Source organism: Bombus bifarius, unplaced genomic scaffold (assembly GCF_011952205.1).
Source record: "Bombus bifarius isolate JDL3187 unplaced genomic scaffold, Bbif_JDL3187 scf7180000009243, whole genome shotgun sequence".
In the NCBI taxonomy this organism is placed as follows: domain Eukaryota; kingdom Metazoa; phylum Arthropoda; class Insecta; order Hymenoptera; family Apidae; genus Bombus; species Bombus bifarius.
The window spans coordinates 3040254-3062507 of record NW_022884989.1 but is presented as its reverse complement, the minus strand read 5'-3'; the positions used below and the strand labels follow the sequence as shown (position 1 = coordinate 3062507).

The 22254-nt window shown below is 36.8% G+C and overlaps 1 protein-coding gene across 13 annotated transcripts in view; it reads right to left on the bottom strand.

Moving 5' to 3' along the window:
• Positions 1-22254, bottom strand: part of LOC117214741 (protein unc-13 homolog B-like) — a 371198-nt gene that overhangs the window by 60374 nt on the left and 288570 nt on the right. For 9 of the 13 annotated variants that reach the window (XM_033461044.1, XM_033461046.1, XM_033461045.1 and 6 more), the window contains 3 exons: positions 14163-14171; positions 10928-11005; positions 4523-4742 (listed from right to left, as the gene is read on the bottom strand). In XM_033461044.1, the coding sequence (XP_033316935.1) occupies positions 4523-4742; positions 10928-11005; positions 14163-14171 (307 nt within the window). The remainder of the gene's footprint in view (positions 1-4522; positions 4743-10927; positions 11006-14162; positions 14172-22254) is intronic. The other 4 variants (XM_033461040.1, XM_033461043.1, XM_033461042.1 and 1 more) reach the window with 2 other exon arrangements.

Here is a 22254-nt window from a genome sequence, read left to right as displayed (position 1 = left end):
ATGTATATTGATATTTCTGGTCATAGAAGACAAAAATCTAGTAACCACACTATTTGGTTGATCGAATAAACACTTGTTATGATGCGTATCTTGTTCGAGAAATTTTCTGTAGTTACAAAAATCTCCGACCCCAGCTAATTATTAATTACTAAATAGATTGTAAGATTGACGAGTGTAAATATGGAAAAATGTACGAGGATAAAATATCCAAAGTAATGTACATATCGTTACATTTAGAAAATAAAGCATGTTTCCATTCGAGTTTTGTTTCATCAGATGTACGAGTAGAAATATGAATTTACATGAACATTTGCAGGATGTATCCTCGTTTCGTTTGCATTCAGTGCCCCAAGAGTAACCGCTGACGCTTTTAATATGTACAAATTATGCGAAAAAAGGTCTGAATTAAATGTCGCTGCAGGTCAAAACAAATAATGAAATGTAAGTAATCACGATGACAAAGAAATATTCTATAAAGAGCAGCATATTTTTTCTAAAATATCTCGGTGTTACTGTACGTTATTAATGTATGTATACTAACTATATCGTAGCAGAATAAATCAACAAACAAAGAGGATTTATTTTCGAAGAAGAAGCTGCACGATTATATTCTCATTACATCCATCTGTCTCATCTACTTTACGAAGTTGCGTGTGTGTTTCAGGATTCCGAGTAAACAATTGATTACGCGTTCCATGCTCGTAATTGATATTCATTGATCTAGTCGCTACTCGACTGCATTCGAACGCATTATTAATTCAACGTCCGACGAACGGATTTAACTGAAATAAAAACTCTTCGTGTACTCGAGATCCGATTGTGCGTGTGTCGATAAATCCCCGTAGCGCGTTCGTCGTATAATCTACCAATGTGAAAAACGGCCAAACTTTTCGCCTGGCGAGAGTTATTAGCGTTTTCATCAACACGCGCCAAAGCGTTGGTCGATTTAATTCTCAACCATCGACGATCGAATGAATAAGCGTCGCGTAACAAACGTCCAGTCATTTTCAACTCTCGATGACTCTCTCATACTTCGCGCGATTAATTTGAAACGCTTTGAAATGTTCCGCTTTGGGAACTATTTTTTACGATTGAACTGCTCTTGCCAGATAGCCGATTAATTCTACTTCGCTAGGTAGGTTCAATCGTAAAGTATTAGATATCGAGTCGAGTGAAATATTTATTTCGTAACTTTGTCGATCCATACAGTATCGCGTTAACACCGTGAATACACAGAGATATGCAGATTACTCGACGCACAGTTTTCCTTATAAATTTGCAAATGAGAAATTTCGCGATTTCCAATTGTGTCAACAGCCAGGGTCAGTGAAAATGCTGATTCACTTATTATATACGCTTCATTTGTATTCCATTTATTATTTGCAACGTTTTATTCGTATAAATAGACCGTGAATGTTTTGGAGAATTCATATTTTCAACGGAGAAATCTAAATAGAAAATTGGTTCAGATATTTTTTAAATATATCGCAACGAGTACTTTACTCTGGGTATTTTGTATATTATTGCATGTTGCGAAGCACACGAGCAATTTAAATGTACACATTTTGGAATATTACATTTCCTATAAATACACACGTAAACGTTCATTGCGTTCTTCTAAATATACAGGGTGGTAGGTAACTGGTGGTACAAGCGGAAAGGGGGTGATTCTAGGCGAAAAAAGAAGTCGAAAATATAGAATAAAAATTTTTCGTTCGAGGCTTTGTTTTCGAGAAAATCGACTCTGAATTTTCGCTCGGTACGCGTACACTTTATCACGTCTCGTTATAACGGATCTCGCTGTAGATCGTTGTCTCGATGGAAAAATTAAAAAAAATTTTTATTCTATATTTTTGACTTCTTCTTTCGCGTAGAATCATCCCCTTTCCACGTTTGTACCACCAGCTACCAACCACCCTGTATATCCTTAAGGATGTTATTAATATTGAATTCTACTTGATTTAGAAATTACAGATATACATAACACGTATAATATAAATAATATAACGTTCACTACTATCCGCGATTTTAGATATCGTTTCGTCACAGCAAACCGAAAATTTCGCGTTGGCTGCAAGATTTATTTTAAAGTTTCTTCCGCTTTTTGCGGCCGCGTTCTACGCGGCAGATATTAGAACTGCTCGTTAATTACATCTCTGCTTCGCTTCTGGTAATTAAATTTGGAGAAATGCGATGTAATTTCATCGCGTCTCAACGTGGTCGCGAGCCAAGTTAATGTCGCGATAGTTTTGTTTCGTATGCAGATCGTGCGACCTCGAGATCGCAAGGGAAGCGAAAATTCACGCAATTGCAATTTATTTTATCGTTTCGCGTTTAATTGGAGTTAATGGCGTTTTGTATTATGCATCGAACAGATTCATTCTATCGATCGTCCAGTATTCGGACAATTCGATAAATAGAATTCGATGGGTGCTTTTAATGAAATTTTTGGACCTATCATAACTCAATTATAGTCCAGAATTAGTAGATCTACGAATATTTGAATATATGTATTATTATATCACGTGTTTTTCATGTTTGAAGATGAGAAAAATGTAAATACAGTTTTGTTGATTTTCCAACTTTTATAACACTCGATGCCTGAAAACAAGTAGTTTATCGTCAAAGGATTGATAGATACGAAGATATAAGGCTTTGTAGGTAGGTGATAAATCTATAATTAATGTTATTAACATTACACACAAGATAGACATTAAAATACGCGATACAAGATTTTACAAGAAAAGGGTACCCGGTTTGAAAAGTTACTTGTGTCAAGAAGTAGATTTTAAAGGCGTCTAAATCTTGATTTCGTACATTTAAATATCAAAAATAAATCCTATTATAGTCTCCTCGCTAACGAAACGTTGGCTTGCGTATTGATAAACCTGTGACTTTAGATACGTTTGAAAATCAGAAACTCAATGAAATATGAATTATTAGGTCGTTCGAAAAGTTTCTTTCGTTTTATAAAGAAATAATACACGCGCAATGTTTTCTCTTTCATATTAGTTTATTGAATTGTGCACGAACATAATAATAGGAATAGAACGAAAATGGATCATACCTAATTCAATAAAATAATATAAAACAGAAATTGTTGTTCATCTATCATCACCTTATGAAACGAAAGAAACATTTCGGACAACCTAATATTTCCGAAAATGTTCTACGATAAGTCGTTGTCGTTATATCTATTCCTTTCGTTGTTACCCTAATTTTATTCTTCAATTTTTAGTTGGTTTTAATAAAAATACTTGAGTATTTTCTATTGTAAAAATTGTTCTGCTAATCCGTAAGGATTGGTATTCGATGTTATGAATAAACGTCCTACCTAACTTACCCGTTTTCGATAATTGAATTTGACTGCGTTTCGTTTGAAGCTCAGCAGAAGATCAGAGGTATTCCAGCTCAATTTACTTCAGCATCTTACAAATGCAATTCGCGAAGTGCCAACTATTCTAATTATTCTGACCAATAGAATGCAGCCTAATTTAATTACAATTTGTCAAACCAGCGATTCACATAATTCTAGTCTATATCTTTATTCATATCAGATAAATATATCGAGTTAATATCAAAATTTATTACGTAAAATTTCATGATTTCTTCATAGACGTTTATTTGATATTTTCTATTGGGGAAATTATTATGTAAATAAAATACCTTCTTAACTTTGTTCCTGAATACAGTTTATATCGTAAAGACCGCAAAGTAATTCCGTTTCCTCGAATTAGCGATTAAATCTTAATCATACGAATCATTGAATAATCTGTGCAGACCGAAGCATGCCTTCTAAAATTCTTCATATTATAATATCGGTTATTTACATTTTATCATATATTTTACATTTACTATTTGTATATTAATAATTTGATATTATAATTGCAAAATGAAAATATATACGACCTAGATGTCCATAATTCCCCTCAAAATTATCATTAAACAAATTGGAAACAATTAATTTTAACTAATTATCAAAACTAACGATTCCGCTGAAATTGCTCAACTTCGTCACTCAATTCCCGATGAAGTTAGTTATGTCGTGACTAATTAGCTAGCAATTAATAACGGAATCATAACAGTTTACGAACTTCGATCTAACAGCGAATAACACCAAACACGCAGGTATCAAAAACGTCGATAATGCTCTACGAAGATAGCGATATCAAATTGCCGGCAAAATTCAGCAATGCAGAAATAGAGATAATTTTGATAATTGCCTGTTACCAAGTTATAATAATTTCAAATGTCTAATTAGCCCATAAGCGATGGACCCAAAATGGGGTGTATGAAATCCTAGCAACTGCTATTTTAATCCCAAACAATTTGTGAGATTACCGTTGTGAAACGCAGTTCGATTAACTGTATAACCTAACGACTATACAGCAATGTGTATAACTCACAATATTATCTTTTGTAAATTTTTATATTCTTCTGTCTATATAGTAAAACGACCAGCATATGTTACATATCAAATCACGGGTTGATTTTAAAGGCAAAATTGACAATGTTTACTTACTTTGCAAGCAGTCGGCGTTTAGCAGGTCCTTGCACTTTTCGTGGCACTTGACACCGCATTCGGTACACCGCACCCCCTGTCGTGCGATACCCCAGAGGAGACCCTCGCACTCGTAGCAATAGGTCGGCGATGTGGCCGTCCAGGTGACGAATTTGTGCGGCGTCGTCGAAGAGATCGGGTAGATCATCGCTTGCAGCGTTTTCTTGTACACGTGCATCTTCTGCGGATGCAGCAGTGTTGCACAATCAAGTTAGAAATCAGCGTATCGAAGGTTCGTGGCAAGGGGTGTATTGGACAGTCTGTATTTGCAGGGATCATTCCAACGACTCCGACTCTGCTACTCGTTAACCGAATCGATAGTTCCTTCTGAGGTAACGAGGAACGTTTAACGTTTATTAAACTGTTTGGGCGAACATTTTTACGAGATACGAACAAGCTTTTATTATTCTTTTCTTTCAACATTGGTATCGAATCAAACACAGTTAGCTCCTACTTGGAAAAAGATGTTTGTAGAATTTTAATCATTTTTGTAAAAGTTATAAAAGTTTAATATGGAAGATTTATATGGACGTTACGATTATTTTTTTGTTGGAATTGTCTTTCTTGGAAATTTTCTTTCTCAAAAAAATGGTAGCAAATATAAGTCTTTTTCCGAAAAGTTCTATTGGTTTCATAAACATATATTTACTGCCATAAAAGTTCTAATATTCTAATATTCTAATATTCTCTATCCCTCTGAAAACACTATGTAATTTGTAAATATACAGGACTATTTACGAAACACTACACCAAACCAATCAAACGCACAGAAAAAAGTATACTTTTCGCAGATTGCAAACCGAGGTTATTCTCATCTATTTGTTCATCTAATAGCTATTCATCTAATCGTTCCTCGTTCCTTCGTGAAAGCCAAACCAACCGATTGTTCCGCTCGTTTGCAGTTCAAATTCTGGAGAAGCTTGAGGAATTCGTAACTATTCTATTCGTTCGAGCAGAGAGTCAAAGTGTTAGCATTCGCGTGTGACCAATCAACGAAGAGCGCAGACACGGTTACAAAACGATCGAAGAATCCAATCTTTCTTGCTTCTTCGTTCTGGAAATCACGAAACTGAAGAAGAGTTTCCAACGATCTCTACAAACTTCGAACCTTTCTGCAACCATTTGAAACCGTGTTTGTCTTTCTCTACTACCTCAATCATCCTATTGTTCCTATCGTTCCTATCGTCAACTCACCTCATGAAACTCTTGCTTTAGTCTCATGCAAGATCAAAGGTACTCACTTTCTATATGTGTACATGTCACGCTGTCATTCATACAAACGACACGCTAGCGCTCGTACATAATTACGCGCACAATCATAACGTGCCAGAGGGAGTTGGTGCCTGGCGAGACCTAATTACATACGCAATCCTGTGTACACAGATTAAACAAAGGACAGAGGCTGGAATCCCTGAAGGTTGCGGTGGTTGGGCTGTTTAATCAGGTATACGAGATTCGCAAGGATTTCCATTCAATATACAATGCCTGCTTATGCACGCTATCGCCGGTATAGTCCTTCCGAATCTCCTCTCTAACCAGGAGGCTAACGTTGCGTGGCGCAAGCCATTGATTGGGTTGGTTACTCTTTAAACTGTTGCACGCGTGTGTCTGCGCTTGCCAACCGCTTACGCTGCCTGTGCAGATCACGTATCTGTATTTATACGTGTACCTATGTACGTATACCGTACACACATACACGGTAGGAATACGAAGAGAAGAGAAATAAGTTTGATTTACTTTTTCGAAATTTGTAAAGTTGTTTGCTCGTTCATTGAGATTTTTAGAATCGAATATTTTTTACGCGTTAAAATTAAAAATCTAACCGATCCTACTGCGAAGGTTGCTTGATCCGAGTAGCGAGAATATGCAAAACACGTATGTACATTCGCTTACGAAAGTTGATATGGCATAGTGCATTTACATTGGTAAATTCTATTGGTTTTAAAGTTATGAAATTTATGTACACTGTTTTCAAAGTCTTCGTGCAGTTTCTCCTATATATTATTTTATCAATAGTAATATTAACAGCATATGGTATTTACAAGACGAACAAAGACGAAGCACCTTCACTTGAAAAGTACATAGAAAATTGTCTGAAAAAATTAAATATCTCCCGATTCTGCTCTTGTTTCCAACAAACTTTTACCAATACAAACATCATCAACAGCTACCATACTTAACACTCGAGACTCGCGTAATTCTCTTCTCCTCAAAGATCTTTTCCTTCGTTCGTGCCATTTTCAATTTCAAATCAAGACGAGTCATCGAATGAAGGATGGAAGCTCTGACACTGGTAAAACATCGTGTTACAAAGAACGTGTGCTACATCATCAAAGAGCAAAAAAAAACTGAGTCTAGATTTTGTACTTTTCAATCTACTTTCATATTTGACGTACACAGGTAGCGCATTGGTTGGTGAAATCGGCGCAGTCGAGTTTATAAGTGGACGCTACAAGGAATCTCGGGTTACTGTATCTATTTCTTTCGTGTCTCCGGAAGTAAACAGGCGCGAGGTGTCGTCGATTTGCGAGACCCCTTCGTCCCCGTTCTCCTCTTCTTCGATTTTTATCTTTCTCTCGTATCGACACTTGGAGAGGACCTCCTGTCGGATGATCGACGAATGGAACATTATTGGGACATTTTCCTTCAGAGAAAAACAATACTTTTCCTATCGATTCGATGAAGTATTCCTTGCACCGATTTGCTCGGCTTTTTTCAACAGCCTCGAAGACTTCGAGAGAAAGAGCGACAGATTGAAAAAGAGAAAGAGAGGGTGAGCACGTTTTCTAGATGTTGTACTATTGGAACGCTCTGCAAGGGATGTAAAAGCATCGATCCGCTAAAAAGCACTATAAGGGTAACGTCGTGAGTTCAGGATGTTCCCCACTTTTCTATGTTCAATTTTTGCTTCGGATGGCAGACAATGTCGAACAGTTTTGAGCTTTCCACGCTCGTGTAAAATCTCGTGTCAAAACACGATAAGACGCCTGCGGAATTTTCACGTAAACACTTACGTCGCTTGAATTTTAATGTTGAATTTATAGCAGCGCACGTTGATAATTGTAATATGCAATGCTTCTATGTCGAGCGAATGCTTTCATAAAAGCTTGAAGTTGGAATTATGATCGACATATTATATCGTATACTCTAAATATAAATGTCCCGTTTTTTAGAACGAAATACCATAAAAATGGCAAGCTTTGATCTTACGAATTATTAAAAATTTTCATTACAGAAACATAGAGTCTCACAATTTGCCATTGCGATTATTTCTAATGTAAAATCTGCCTTTAGGAAATATCTTGAGCTTTTGTATATTTAATGAAGCTTATATAAATAGCACATAAAGAGCTGTATAAATTCGCAGAGAAATTTCAGGCCGTTTCTCTGGCCAAGATTCGTTAACAGTAGGACATTGTTGAGAAATTGACAGCCGTGAGATTTCCACGTTGTTATGTCTTACGTTTTCCCACTAAACGTAGACTAGTCGATTCTGTTTGGCAATGTGACGAACACGGGGAACATCCGACACCCATGAACAGGGATCGGAGTATCCTAGCTCTATCCTAATTATACTCGGTTTACATGACCATTGTAGCATCTCATATCCGCGAGTAACCTACACGTGACCCATATACATACATACATCGCGATTGTACCGCACGTTTCGATCGCTACTGGCGCTCACGTTTGGCAATGCTCGCGACGAGTGTGTACAAATACAAATTATTATGCAGATATGCGTATTTGAAACGTTCACCCTAGCCGCTAAAGAGAGAAAGAGAAAGAAAGGAAGAAAGAAAGAAAAGAAGAAAGAAAGAAAGAAAGAAAGAAAGAAAGTGAGTGAGAGAGAGAGAGAGAGAGAGAGAGAGAGCACGACTCGTCTAGGTTTGCTACGAACGTTGCTTTCCTCAGTATCACAGAACATGTTTTTCCAAAGAAATAGAAAGAGACAGAACAGAGAGATAGAGATAGAGAAGATGAAGAAGAAGAAAAAGAAGCAAGGCAAAGAAAGAGACAGTGATAGAAGAAAGAGAAAGAATGAAAGAAAAAGAGACAGACAGGTTGGGTCACACTTACGTGAAAGAAAATAGCGCGGAAATGAGGATAAAATGCAGCACAGTTCATGTGAAAAGAAAACAAATTATCAGAGGTTATAGTTCAGCTGCACGGGCGAGCCATCGCTGGATAACGCTCGTGGATGTATTTATGTATTTATCTTGATTATCTTAAATTTTACAATGACGCGTATCTTACTATCTAATATATCATTCTAACTAAACGTAATAGTGAATTTTTCGCGTTTTATCATCCCTGTGGAAACGCTGGATGTTTCCAATCGTCGCGCAGAATGAAATTGCCGCGCCTTGACGCCACGTCAATATGGCACGACTTTGAGCGAGCTGGATCCTTGGTTAATGCCAACTTGATCGCGTCGACGTCGGCGCTTCCCTCAACGCGAACCTTTCTTTTAAAATATCGTCGCCCGATAAAACGTCTCGCGATCTGCTACTTTTTTTTCCTTTATCTTTTTCCTACCTTTTTTCTTCCTACAATCGTTCGTCGAGATTGAAATGTCATTCTGCTTGAAATTAGTTTCTTGCTGTGACGTAGCTCGTTTAAACGATCGGACGTTTGATTATTTTTTAGGCTGATGAAAATACGAAGGTGTTCCTTTTTTTTTACAGTAGATTGTAAAACCAACAGTAAAAGTGAATTTTTGCTCAAGTCATCGCTTCCAAGGACTTTGATACTTGTATCGATAAATTTAATCAACCGAATAACACGTGTCTCTAATGAATCCTCTGTAAAAATTTTGTCTCTATTACTATGTTAACTTTACTCGTTATCTGTATCAAAATGATCGATAAAACAACGCGGCGACGACAAGAAATGCCTCTTGAAAGTTTCATTGTCTTAAGTAACCAATTTTTCGTATCTTCAGTAGCCTGAAAAATAGCAAAATTTGGACAGATTGATTCTTAATGCGTGGAAAATATCACTGTTGTTTAGTTGAGGTTGCAGAAAAAATACTTGTCTTCTGGTGAACTTAAATCCAATATTAGCCAAGTTTGAGATGGCGGACACGAATCTCGTATACGGTAAATATAGTTTGCTTTCAAGGCGTACGAATTACGATCACTTTGAAAATTTCCTTTCGAAATGAAGAAACTTGCCTGTTAGCGATAGGAATTTCAAAATAACTTGCAAGATTCGCGTGTTTCGGAAATTTCGTACTTCGTTGCAAACTTCATAAAATACTTGATCTGACATATAGATCTTGAGAATTTTGGAATTTCTCAATTTCCAATATCGAACTAAATAAAGACAAATGCAAACAAAATTTCATCGATAATTTTACTTTTTAATTCGTCCTTGTCCTCGATATCATTAACTATCTCTTCCTAATCTTTCGAGATATGTAATTTTCCTCGAAGCTTTTTAATTCTAACGTAAGCTCAATTTCACTTTACCTGAGAACCCATTATTCATTAATTTATTTATCTGCAAGAAAATATACTCTGCCACCATCGCAAACATTTCCAACAACCTCTACAATCTCCTCAGACTTTAAGAAACAATCTGCACGTTTAAACAGACCGTACTCTGCACTTATTCGGTATCTTCGCGGTATCTGGTCGTCACGACCTTCGATAAAACATCGCGGTTGTCTATCTTTCTCACGCGATCTTCCAATCAATGCTGATGGAACCTCGATGTTTTACGACACTTGGTGAAATCGAGACGGTCGTGTTTCATCGCGTTCCGCACAGCTATCTCACGAACATCCATGCGAAAATTGACTATCAAGATTCCTCTAACGAGCTTCGTTCGCGGATATTAAAATTCTCGACCGGAGGAAACGTCTCTTTAATTTCAATTCACTTCCTCATCTCTTGACGTTTTCGCGCGGAAAACGCTCTTCACCCTCGTTCTAACACAGATCTAAACATCCCAGGAACGCGAAACGTCGATTCTTTGGATTTTCTATCTCGATCGCGATACTAATCGATGTTTCATCCCGATAATAGCTTTTCTTTACGTGTACCGCGGTGAAAAACGTTCGATTATGGTGTTGTCATATTAATATTCCTACATTCGATCTTAAAATTTTGAACATTAAATTCATTGAAAAATTTGACGTTTCATTTTAAACGTTCGATTTAAATATCAAATAAGGTTCTCGTTGTCTTTAATTTTGTCGGTAAATTGGTTGAAGAGGGCGCGCGATCGTTTTTCACGCGAGCAATGAGAAATTATCCGTCGCTGTATAGCGATTGCAGATTGTTGACGAATCGTTAAATAGGCAACGCGAAAGATGACGATGATGCCTGAAAGGAGAGTGGTTAAAGGACGAATTCTTACCAGCTCCTCGTCGTTTAACGTGGCTCTGGGCACCGCCGACGTCAGACCCGCCGCGTTCCTCTTGGTCGCCGCCATTGTCTGAGAAAAGATAGAAATTAATGTTCATCTGATTTGAGAACAATATCTTCCGGTTTTTTTCTTTTCTATTGTGTAGACAGAGATAAAGAACAGGAAGAGGGTAATTGAATGGTGAAATATGACGAAGTGGAAAGAAGATAACGAAAAGAACTATGAGAACGAACGAGAAGAGAAATCGGTGAAAAACTGAATAAATCGAAGACTCGCAAAATGTACGAATCATCGGAAAGACAGAAAAATTTTACAACGATAGTATTACAAAAATATATATATATATATCAGTTTTATTACGAATGGATTTTATTCGGAAACAATTGCGAAGTTATTGAAAAAAGAGAAGGTAACGACAAATTGACGAAATAAATGATGGAAACGTGACGCTGAAAATTACATTTTAACATAGATCATTCGGTTGATATTCAAAAACGTAGAACATAAATTTCACGCGTTGAGAAATGTCGCGTATAAGAAACTGCGATTTCGAGTAAAGAAAAAGATTTATGAAGGATGTATCATGCCAAATATATTTGTGACATTTGCGTTGTTATTTACAAATGTTATTTACAGTCACGATAAGATGTGTTTTATTTACATTGGCTTATTTCGAAGCCGTGCTCCGAGCATTTTATCGTGGCCAGAGAACAAACTTCTTGATCCTTTATCTAACAATATTACATTACATTAAGAATAAGCATTATTGCTCAAAGGTATGGTCCGTTTGGAAAATTAATAAAGCAAGACAAAGACATTTCAAGTATAACAAGATCAAATATAAAGAAGAACGATATGAAAAGATTCGCTATACCGGAACAAACCAGCTGATTCTAAAATTGATTCATAAAAACGTTCGATACGCTCTAATTAAAAATAATAAATATTTATGCAATTGAAAGAGCTAATATTTAACGTTCGCTATATTTGCAAAACAAACTTGATACATCGGCACAAATATTTGTAACAGGATCGAGAAGCTCTCTGTTTGAAAACGAATTTGTAATCGTTATTAAAAAAAAAAAAAAAAAAGAAAGAAATACGAAAAGAGAAAAAAGAGACACGTATTATCGTTCGTAAAAGACACAGAGAAAAAGTAGCTGAATGAAATCGGTGCTAGAAATGAAATACCAAAACCGAGATAAAGAAAAGTATCTAAAATTAACGAAACAAAGATGGAGGAAGTGAAAGGAAGTAAGAAAGGGCAAGATCAAACAATGCAGAGAAAAGAAAAAAAGTAAAAAAAAAAAGAAAAAAAACATAATGAGATGTAATGCAATAAAATAAACGACGAATGAAAAGGCGAATATAATATGTAAGAAGATAATAAAACAAAAGTGAATAAAATAGAGCAATGAAAAGAGATATAAATGAGTGTAGGGGTGATAGTGAGAGGCAGAGCGAGATAGAGCTGGTGAATCTCTACGGAGAGAATCTAATCCAATTAGTTTATGACGTCTGGTTGGTGTGGCGCGTGGTAGGATATGCGGTTGGCTAGATTTCAATTAAGATATTGTCCACGGGGCCCCGTGCTCATTGCATGCGCTACTGTCTTGTCTCCGTGGATAGACGACTAATACGGAGCGTCTAATTTCGCGCGTCACCTACATTCGCTGTCGACTCTATTGGCTTTTCTACTCTCTCAAAAGCGTGTTCGTGGTGTGTATATATATATATATATTTACAAGCGTTCACGCACGGTGCACCGTGGCTTCGTCTACGTTTTCACCTTTCTTCGTACGTGTACGTACTACACACATGACGAATTGTACACGTTCGATGGAAATTATGTGCGTTCGCCACAATCCTCTTATCGTATACAGGATCTCCTTACTTCGACTAGCATATTTCTCCAAATATTTGTAGTATTGCACATATTTGTCTATTTGGACATATCCTTTGCAATTGTCCATTTACTTTTTCCTACCTTTCTTTTCTTTTTTCTTTACATTTTACAGGATGTACGACAAACCGTCCTTTGCTGTCCCTTTCTCGCTTTTTAAACCAAAAGACACATCGTTTGGAAGAAAGTGAAAATCAGAGAGAAAGGAAGAGCAGGAGGAATGACACGTAGGTTAGTTTATCTGCTAACGTAATCGCGATACGGCCTTCAGAACGTCAAATCTAGAGTTACTCGTCTAACTATGCTATACAAACGTGTCGTATTCTGTACCTACTAACTATCGTATATTTCGTCTACTCGTTCATGCGCATCATCGTGATCAACATTCTTACGCATGCGGGTACACTCAGAAGATTGAAGTACCAAATAAGATCACGATCGAATGCCTGTAATACATCTCGAATGACTAAATCCTTCCATTTTGTCTTCGCATTATTTCTTCTTGACGCGATAACGATACTGAATCAAAGGAATAAAAAAGAAATCATGGAAACATCGTAGCTGTAAAACTTGGAAGCATTACGAAAATTGGAAAAATTTAGTCTTCCGAGTGTGATCACAGTCAGGGATCGATTCAAGTAACGCGACAGCAGAACAGATCGGAATACGGAGGCGACAATTAGCAAAAATGTGGCGAACGATCAAAAAGTGGTCGCGAGCAACATTTCCTTTCAAGTACAGGAAGCACGTTGGTCGCTTCCCTCAATTACCGGCATATCTCGTTTTTCGTACAGCAACGAGATGGTTGGGTGAACGTCGCGTCAGTCCCCGGATAATTATATCGTGACACGCGAGACCAGCTCGCAAGCTCGTAACGTTACTTAAAAAAGAAAAAAAAAAAGAAAAATCCTTCGGTTATATATAGAAAATCCCTGGGTAGTGGCGAGTTACGAAGTAATTAAACTGGTTATCGCGCCAGAAGGGCGGAGATCGCGCGTTGGAAACGTTGCTCGCGCTATTGCGATGTACGGAAGATGAAATAATCAGTGGAATCACGGAACCGAAAGAGTAAACAAAGCGAGATAATCGAAAAGCGTGAGACATAGAAAGCACACGCGCGCGCGTGCATATCGAAGCGAGTGCGAGCAAGCGGAAAAGAAAAATTCTGCGAAAATGAAAAGAAAGTGAAAAATAAAGAAAAAGAAGAAAGAAAGAAAGAAAGAAGTAGAATAATACTTATCCATAGAAGCTGAAGCATGCGCTACATACGGCGAAAACAAGCCTTTTTATTTAAACTTCGTTAAGGAGGCATTTAATTAGTACCTTCAAGACCTGGAGGTAGAGTTTTTGAGATTTTTTGAGAGGTTTTTTTCAGTGAGTGGTTTTGTTTTTTTCAGGTGTTCAGGTGGATACAACAACGGGCGCCACAGAGAACAAACAAAGAAAAATGGCATTATATGCCGGTTAGTAAGTGTTATCAGTTGCAGCTTTTTTGGTTTGATTTCTTTTTTTTTTTTTCTTTCTAGTGTCTCATACATTACGGATAACAGATACATTTAGAGATTAGAGACACGGGAGGCATGAAACGGCGCGTCGATCATTCAACAAGACAGGTAATAATCTTCCAAACTTAACCACCTAATGGATAATCGAATCTTCATATTATTCTTTATCCTACTTTCATTTTTCATAGAAGAATCTACAATATCGAACTTTATATTACAAACGTAATCGAATTCCAAATTCAATTGCTTTGCTTCAGAATATTATTCCTTCTCGTTGAACGCGAGAACCTAAAATTGCTGGATCGAAGTGGCGCAGTTGCATATTCCATTCCAATAACCCCTTAATGCTCCCTTCAATGTATTCAATATAATTATACCGTGAATTGCGTTTAAACAACAACAACAACGCGAACGTCAAACTGCGCCAAAATAAGCGAGGCCCTCTGTACGCCGTCGAGATCCCGCAAACTTTCGTAGGTTCTCCATCGATCGCCTGGGGCTCTCGTTTCCGGTTCAACTAGATGGGACAATGCACTTCTTGGACGCGGGGTTCCAAGGAGCAAGGTCACGGTACACAACAATCAAGAGAAAAAAATTGTTGACATCGAACATACATAGGGGTCACAGACAGACGGGTCGAGATTTCTAAAGGGGTTTGAAGATTCGAGGCGATTCGAGGAGCCGTGCTGCACGATCGTCGAAAGCATCGAAAGACGTCCATCGTGGAAATTATTTTCGTGCTCCTCGAATCCCGCTCGTCGCTGGCAATATACGTAATTTCAGAGAAGTCTGTCCGTATCGATTGCACTAGACTTCACACAGAACACATACGCAATGGGTCGAGCGAAAATCGATGCTCTTCATTAGCGGGATTTTGTTCGAGGCCACGCGAAGATCGAATATCGAGAAGTCACGGTTCGAGCTGTTGGAATCTTTTTTTCAAGCGTTGGAAATTGATCTACGCTGCATGTGCTTCATCGATGATTTCGTGATAAATACCAATGTTGAAGTTTTCCTTGAAGTTCTTTATTCGTACAAAGTAGACCCAGAGGAAATGCCGAATGTCAAAAGTTGGATAAATGTTAGTTTCCTGAATTTGAATATAATTGAAGTATAATCGAAGTACGACGTAATTGTATTTCTCTTTGACGCCGGAGTTTTATTAAAGCTAAATCGTCGTATACCATGAAACGCGTTAAAGTAGCGCTATTCATAATTTATACTCCGCGCAGTTTTATTTTTCCTTGAATGGATCGTTACCTGTGGTTGCTAATGTGTAAAACGTTATTGACACGCGATACATATAGTTTTTGCGCTAAAGTAAAGAAAATAAAATAATTGAGATTTCGAAAATCGAAAGCTATCCTGGATGGCACTGGTTTAATGTTTTACTTGATGTGTATCGAGTTACATTGAAAGGTTCGATTTGCACACTCGCGTGAAGTAGCGAGGGTGTAAAAAGGGGCGAGTGAAGTAAACCGAGATGCAGGATGTGATCATTTAACAGACACAAGGGTTTTAGGTAATATCAGTAAGCTACTTTTAACGTAATCTTTCTTTTCTCTACTAGCTTTTCTCTTTACTCGTTATATTTACTTTTGTTCTCATCTATATGTATGTATTTGTAAGCGTAAATGTAAAATTTTTTAGAAAATGGATGGATATTATCCTGGTTTCTCACGAATGTAAAATATTGTCTCGGTTTTTTTTTTTACTCGAGATATAAGGGTTAAATATTAATATTATCCGTGACGCATAAGTACGTGGAGCACGCAACTGCATGGTTCGCATAATCAATTATGGATGGTGCATAACTTTTCTCAAAGACATCTTTTTTTAGAAACTTTAAGACTCGCTACTTTAATCGTATCTTCACGCTTTAAAAGAAATTTCCACTAAACGGAGAATACATTTTTTTCTTTTCTAAATTAAAAAATAAGAACTTCCCATTTTTTAGAACATAGCAATGTTTCAGTAAAATTATGATGCTAAAAGTGCTTCCATGTTTTTGACCAACTACGTCCGCGATTAAGAGGCTTTGATTACATGGTTTCACGAGTATAAGCTAAAATTGTATGAAAGTTTCTAATTTTAAAGTCTCAATGGGTTACTAATTCCGAGAACAGGCATTTTGCAAGCACTTCAAGGTTCTCGTGATAACGCCAAGAAATGCTTCGCTTGAAAGGTTTACACCCTTAAACCATGCAATTACTTCTCATCAGAATTTTTCACTATTACGAACATAGACGACTCTAAACACGCCCTTTTCAGCATTCGATTTTGAATAAAATAATCGCGCGATGCATTCATCGTTTATCCAATGAATTTCTTCTATTTTACATTCAGACTTAGATAGAATTTCAACGTTCTTCCATCGGCGTTATCTTTTATCCTTAGAACTGCATGTTCGTGCTTTCATCCATTCCATTGCAACGGTCTGAATGACGATATCAATCATGTCATTAAAATATAAAAGATATGGTATTACAAAGTATAAGTTTAACTAGTTTTCCGAAGAGTTAAAATTTCGTTGCCTCTTAAACAAAATTATTTACGACACGTGGACACGAACACCATATTTAGGATGTTATGAATTCCGTATTATTTTCGAACGATTATTGTTGTATAATATTTCCAATATTACTGCGCATAAATAAATAAGCATTTGGTTGTCATTACAAGTCAATACGAAACGTAATCGCAATTATTTCTAATTTAACATTTAAATCTCATTATTTTGTCAACATCTCGTCGCGCGATTCAATATCAATATCACATCAAGTATCATTATTTCATTTACCATTACTCATTACCATTCTTCTATTGGATATCGTAATTAACAAATTTCATCAAACCCCTTATTCTCCTTTCATCCTTTCAAAACACGTATATTCGTAATAACGAAAATTCATATGAAATACCAGCAAATAAAACAATAACCTCAAACACGTTGCAACGGAATATCGAAAGCTGGCCTAAAGTCGCGAAGGATTAAATGTCACCGAGTTGAATACCTTTTATCCCTATGTGATTATTCAAAAAGCCAGATTATTCAGAAAGCCATATATACGAGAAAAGTAAATAACGTTGTAACGAGCCTTTTCCCCTTACATTTTGTTTATAATTTTCAACACGATCGGACCGCATTGCTTTTAAGAGTTTCCGTTTAAAGTCGACGTACGAACACGCGAGCTGCGGAAGTCGCAAGGGCGAGCGTGACGCAAGCGAGCATAGCTTTCGAGCTTTTCGAAACACGACGCGTCCTTTCGAGTACGCAGATAATTACTACAGACGTAGAATTTCGTTCGAGCTTTCCACGCTTGGCTTTCCTTGCGATTAACATGTTTTTTTAGGCCATTGCGACGGTATTCTAGCCCTTGAGAAATTTCCACTTTTCTTTGCGTTAAGTATGCAACATGAACCACGTAAGTAGAAAATGCAACGATATCGAGGTTATAGCGATTCTTGAACGAGTTGCTTGGAAAGTTTCTGTGAAACTTTTCAATATAGAAACGAACGAAGACTTTTCTGTAGTCGTTTTTATATGTCAATTATTTTTGTATTCGTGAGAAACAAGGTCAAGAATATCGTAAAATAAATTTCTATCGTATGTACACAAGTTTGAGGAAGCCTTGCGTGCGCAATTCGACATTTAGCTTCTTGACGAAGAATCTTTTATCGCTTTATTTGAATGGCACTTCACTTACGGCGAATAAAAAGGAAATACGTTCGGCTATATATGTGGTTTTTAGTTTTAGATTGATTTCATAGAGAACTTTTCATCAGACTAATTTAAAAGCTTTCGGTTTATTTATGTTTTTTTTGCCGAACAATTCTTTTCCAGATCGTTTGGCAACTTTTTCTTTTTCCACGTCTATCGAATTGTATCTACGTGGTTTTGGTTCGCAGCGTTCGGAAATTCTTTCACGCGAAACAGATAAAAATTGGTATGTGGATTTTGTTTCTAACTGTTCTTATAGCCAGAGCATCGGAAATTGTTTTAATCGAGCGTTTTGATCGAAAACGTTAACAGTTAAGTTTTTAAACGACACAGTTAAAAACGATTCTAAACGAAAGAAAAGAAAAAAGAACAACACGGTGAACGAAAAACTACCGTAACTCTTTTACGGAATTCTATCGTCGAGAAACATATGTAGAGCAAATGCTTGACCATCGAAAACGTTTACCGCTGACAGCGATACCTTTCGTTGGAAAAAGTCATCTAAATCGCGTACTTTGGAATTTGCTCGGTCACTTTAATTTCTGCCGCATTTGTTACCTGTGTTTCCGCAATGTCGGACGAATTGAATCACGTGGCACACAAGACGAAACATAATTTGTGGTACAATTGGAAGAAAAATAGTATTTCTTACATGTGAGTGGAATATGAAATTTCATTTTCGAGAGATTTCAATACTGAAAATTGATTAAATGGGATTGAAGATATTAAAAGATTGCAGGAAATTATATTTCTTAGTAATTTTATTTACAGATCATGATTATATGATATTCAAAGAAGCCTATATACTACAAATTATTCAGCGAACTGTATTGCAGTATTTGCTAGACACATCGACGTTAATATTGATAAGTAACGATTCCTTTATTACATAACAAAAAGATAAGTCAGATAATATGTAATAAATTATCGAGTTTCACAAATATAGAGATAAAATCTCGTATCAAAAACTTTACATTTACACCTTCAACTTTCCTTCAACGTATACTCTACCATCTATAAATCGTAATACATTTATTCCCTGAAAATTATTTTATTAATTAGAACTATTAATTGCATGTTTTGCAAGCAGAACTATATTATACTCCTTTTTGAAGATTTTTTTCGAGTCTATACTTAAAATTAACACATGTATATACGTATGTATGTTTCACTCTTCCATTTGCACTACAAATACGTACATCACGTGCCATCTTATGTATTCCTGTTTGAAATCGTGTAAATTACAAACTAATAAAATTCGATTCAGAAACTGCTTATTTAAAAAAGAAGAGAAAATCGCGTTCATTCGATACGTCCTAAAAAAAGAACAAATCGTTCATTTTCACACGAATGTAGCATGAAAATATAAATGTTGTAGCATGAAACAATGCCTGAAAGGTCTACGACGTCCATTCAATTTCCTTAAACGCTCCTTGGAATTTTCGCTCGACCCGTTAAGAACGTAGGGTTAGTCAAAGGAGGACGGTAGTTGTAAAACGAATCACAAGTCCGGTGATACGCGAGTGTTTGCAGCCGCGTTTTTGTTGCTTCTTCGTTGCGGCCGTCATATTGTTTCGCTAGAAGCTCTCCACGCGACGATACGGCCGTGAAATGGCGACGCAAATCGTAAAAGAGGTCACACGTTGATGAAAAACGAAAACGAAAAACGCTTACGCGATGACTTCGTCTTCGTGATAAACGCGCGTTTTACGAACGCGTACCTTTTAACGACCAACACGATTCACGGACAAGTTGTTCGAGTCGTAATGACGATGGTAATCTTGGAAATGATACCTTGCGCGACGGATTTATCGCGCTGTAAAAAAAGCCGGACCGCGCAGATTTATCGGTGGAAACCGTGGCGCCAATGTAGACGTTTGACTTGGAATAATGGCAGCATTTCGGAAATATAGCTGAAACGAATAGAACGACACAAAAGATCTTCTCGCGAGGTAAGTTCCTTGGTCAGTCTAAATGGTAGTCGTTCATCGTCTTCTTGAAAATGTTAAATCACAGATAAAAATAGCGCGGACGTATGGATTTGTCAAATGAAGCGATTTAACCGAACATACCGAGCTGGTTTTTTCTCCGTTGACTTTGAGGAAACGTACTTTTGCTCAAATTTGATATCTTGAAATATTTGATATAAAAGTATATTCGACCTGCGTGTAGAAAAATATTACAACGTCAGATGACGAGTCTCGATATCTGTACAGGAGAAAATGGTTTGAGAAATTTGTACAAGTTTAGAGTAAAGTAGGAATTTATCGAGGAATGTAGAATCTTGAAATGAATTTCGAATATCGCTGATATTTATTACTCTGCGTAGATATTGAACGACGTGAGTAATTTCAAATGCTTTCAGTGAATAATTACGTAGAAGATACAGAATGCCGTGGACAATTAGTTTGGAAAATACTTTCTAGCAATTTTGTTCGTATTCAATGACTTTCGACTAAAAACTTCGGACATCGTCAAAATCTTGTTTCTTCAAAATCAACGGTTTATAAACTGTGAAATAATAGAAGTCTGTCGTCTCGATAGAAAATCATTCCTGGCGTTCTTCGAATAAATTAGTTGCGGTTACTTCTACTTAAAATTTCCGTACAAACGTTACAGCGATTCGACGATGATTCTATTGACTCTTCAAGCTTCTACAAGCAACAGGTTACAGGAATCCTGCATGTAACGCTTGTGTCACCACTTCACAGCGAGTCGTCCAACATATGTTCCGGACAAAAACGCTATTCGACGCCCGGATCTTCGGTAGAAAGTTTAATAACGTCGAACGAACATACTCTGCAAAGCACTAGTAACGGAGTATACAAATAGCGGACAGTTTACAGACGATTTTCGAGAAATCTTCTTTATCTTAAGTTACCCTCTTAAAAGGTCGACTATTAAATTTAAAAGATTTCCATCGTAAGAACGCTCTAACATCCTTTTTCCATGTAATTGTTATAAGAATCTCTCTATCAAGGTGCAACAAACTCGCAAGCGTTCCAACTTGCAACCCTTAAAAGTTTGTTGAAAAGACGAACGCGACCACTCTGTTAGCATTCAGGCTGGAATGGTCAGTAATTTATCGTGAAATCGTCTGTAACGCTCCTCTGGAAAAATCTTGAGTTATCGAAAAACGACGTAACAGCGAAACGCAGTACACGCAATCAGGTTGCACGACGAGGAAGAGAAGGGCCGTTTGATAATCGAGTCACTCTCGAGAAAGATACCACCATTCTTCCAGTCACATTTACGCTGCCAGTCATAAATACTAAGGCACTTTGATATTTAACAGAAGCTTAAACATTTTATTTACTACTTTCAATATATATAACTAATCGTTATCATGATAAAACAAAATTTCCTTTGCGATTGCATTAGCTGATCGATCATTTCTATACTATTGTTATTTGCACTCTTTTCAATCGTTGATTAGTAAATCTTAGTAAACACCGTTTTATTTTATCTTAGAAATTTAAGATTTTAGAAATTTAAGAAACAAGAGACAACGGCGATTGCTTATGAAATCATCTGATACTAAATAAATTAAAATTTCTTACAGTTTTATAAATATAACGAGCAAGTGTCCTTTTAATAGTTATGACTGGCAATTTATATAAATCCTAAAATATTGTAACGCTTTTCGATAGTATCGTCTCGAAAGCAAATGACTCTCGAAGGCAACACGAACGGCACAACAGATATCGATCTCGCGACAAAGTAGCCTCACGTGTTCGACGTCGTCGTCTTGCAAGGATCAAGCACGCAAACAAATGAATTCAGAGGATAGCGACGTTTTCAACATGGATAACAGCAAGGTGCAACAGGAATTACCGATGGAGAAGGAGGATCGTGGGGGAGCTGAGTTTACATTTGGGATACAAGGTCGAGGTTGCGGGAAGAAATTTGCATAACGGAAGTTCTCCCTTCCTGTTTTCTTCTGCGAGAATATGGACATATTTTTAGAAGGAGCACATTTTGATTGGGTTAAGAAGCATTGGTCACGAAAAGCTTTGGTCGGTGTCTATCGTGGTCGTCGATTTATCGAATTGTTCAATATAGTGAATTATTTATTACTATACGTGATTATAGCAACGACGAGTATGTATTAAAAGCGATGTTAGTAGAATAAAGAAGAAGTTTCATTCGATGGTGATTCCGATTAAAAGAATTTTAAGGATGGGCATTG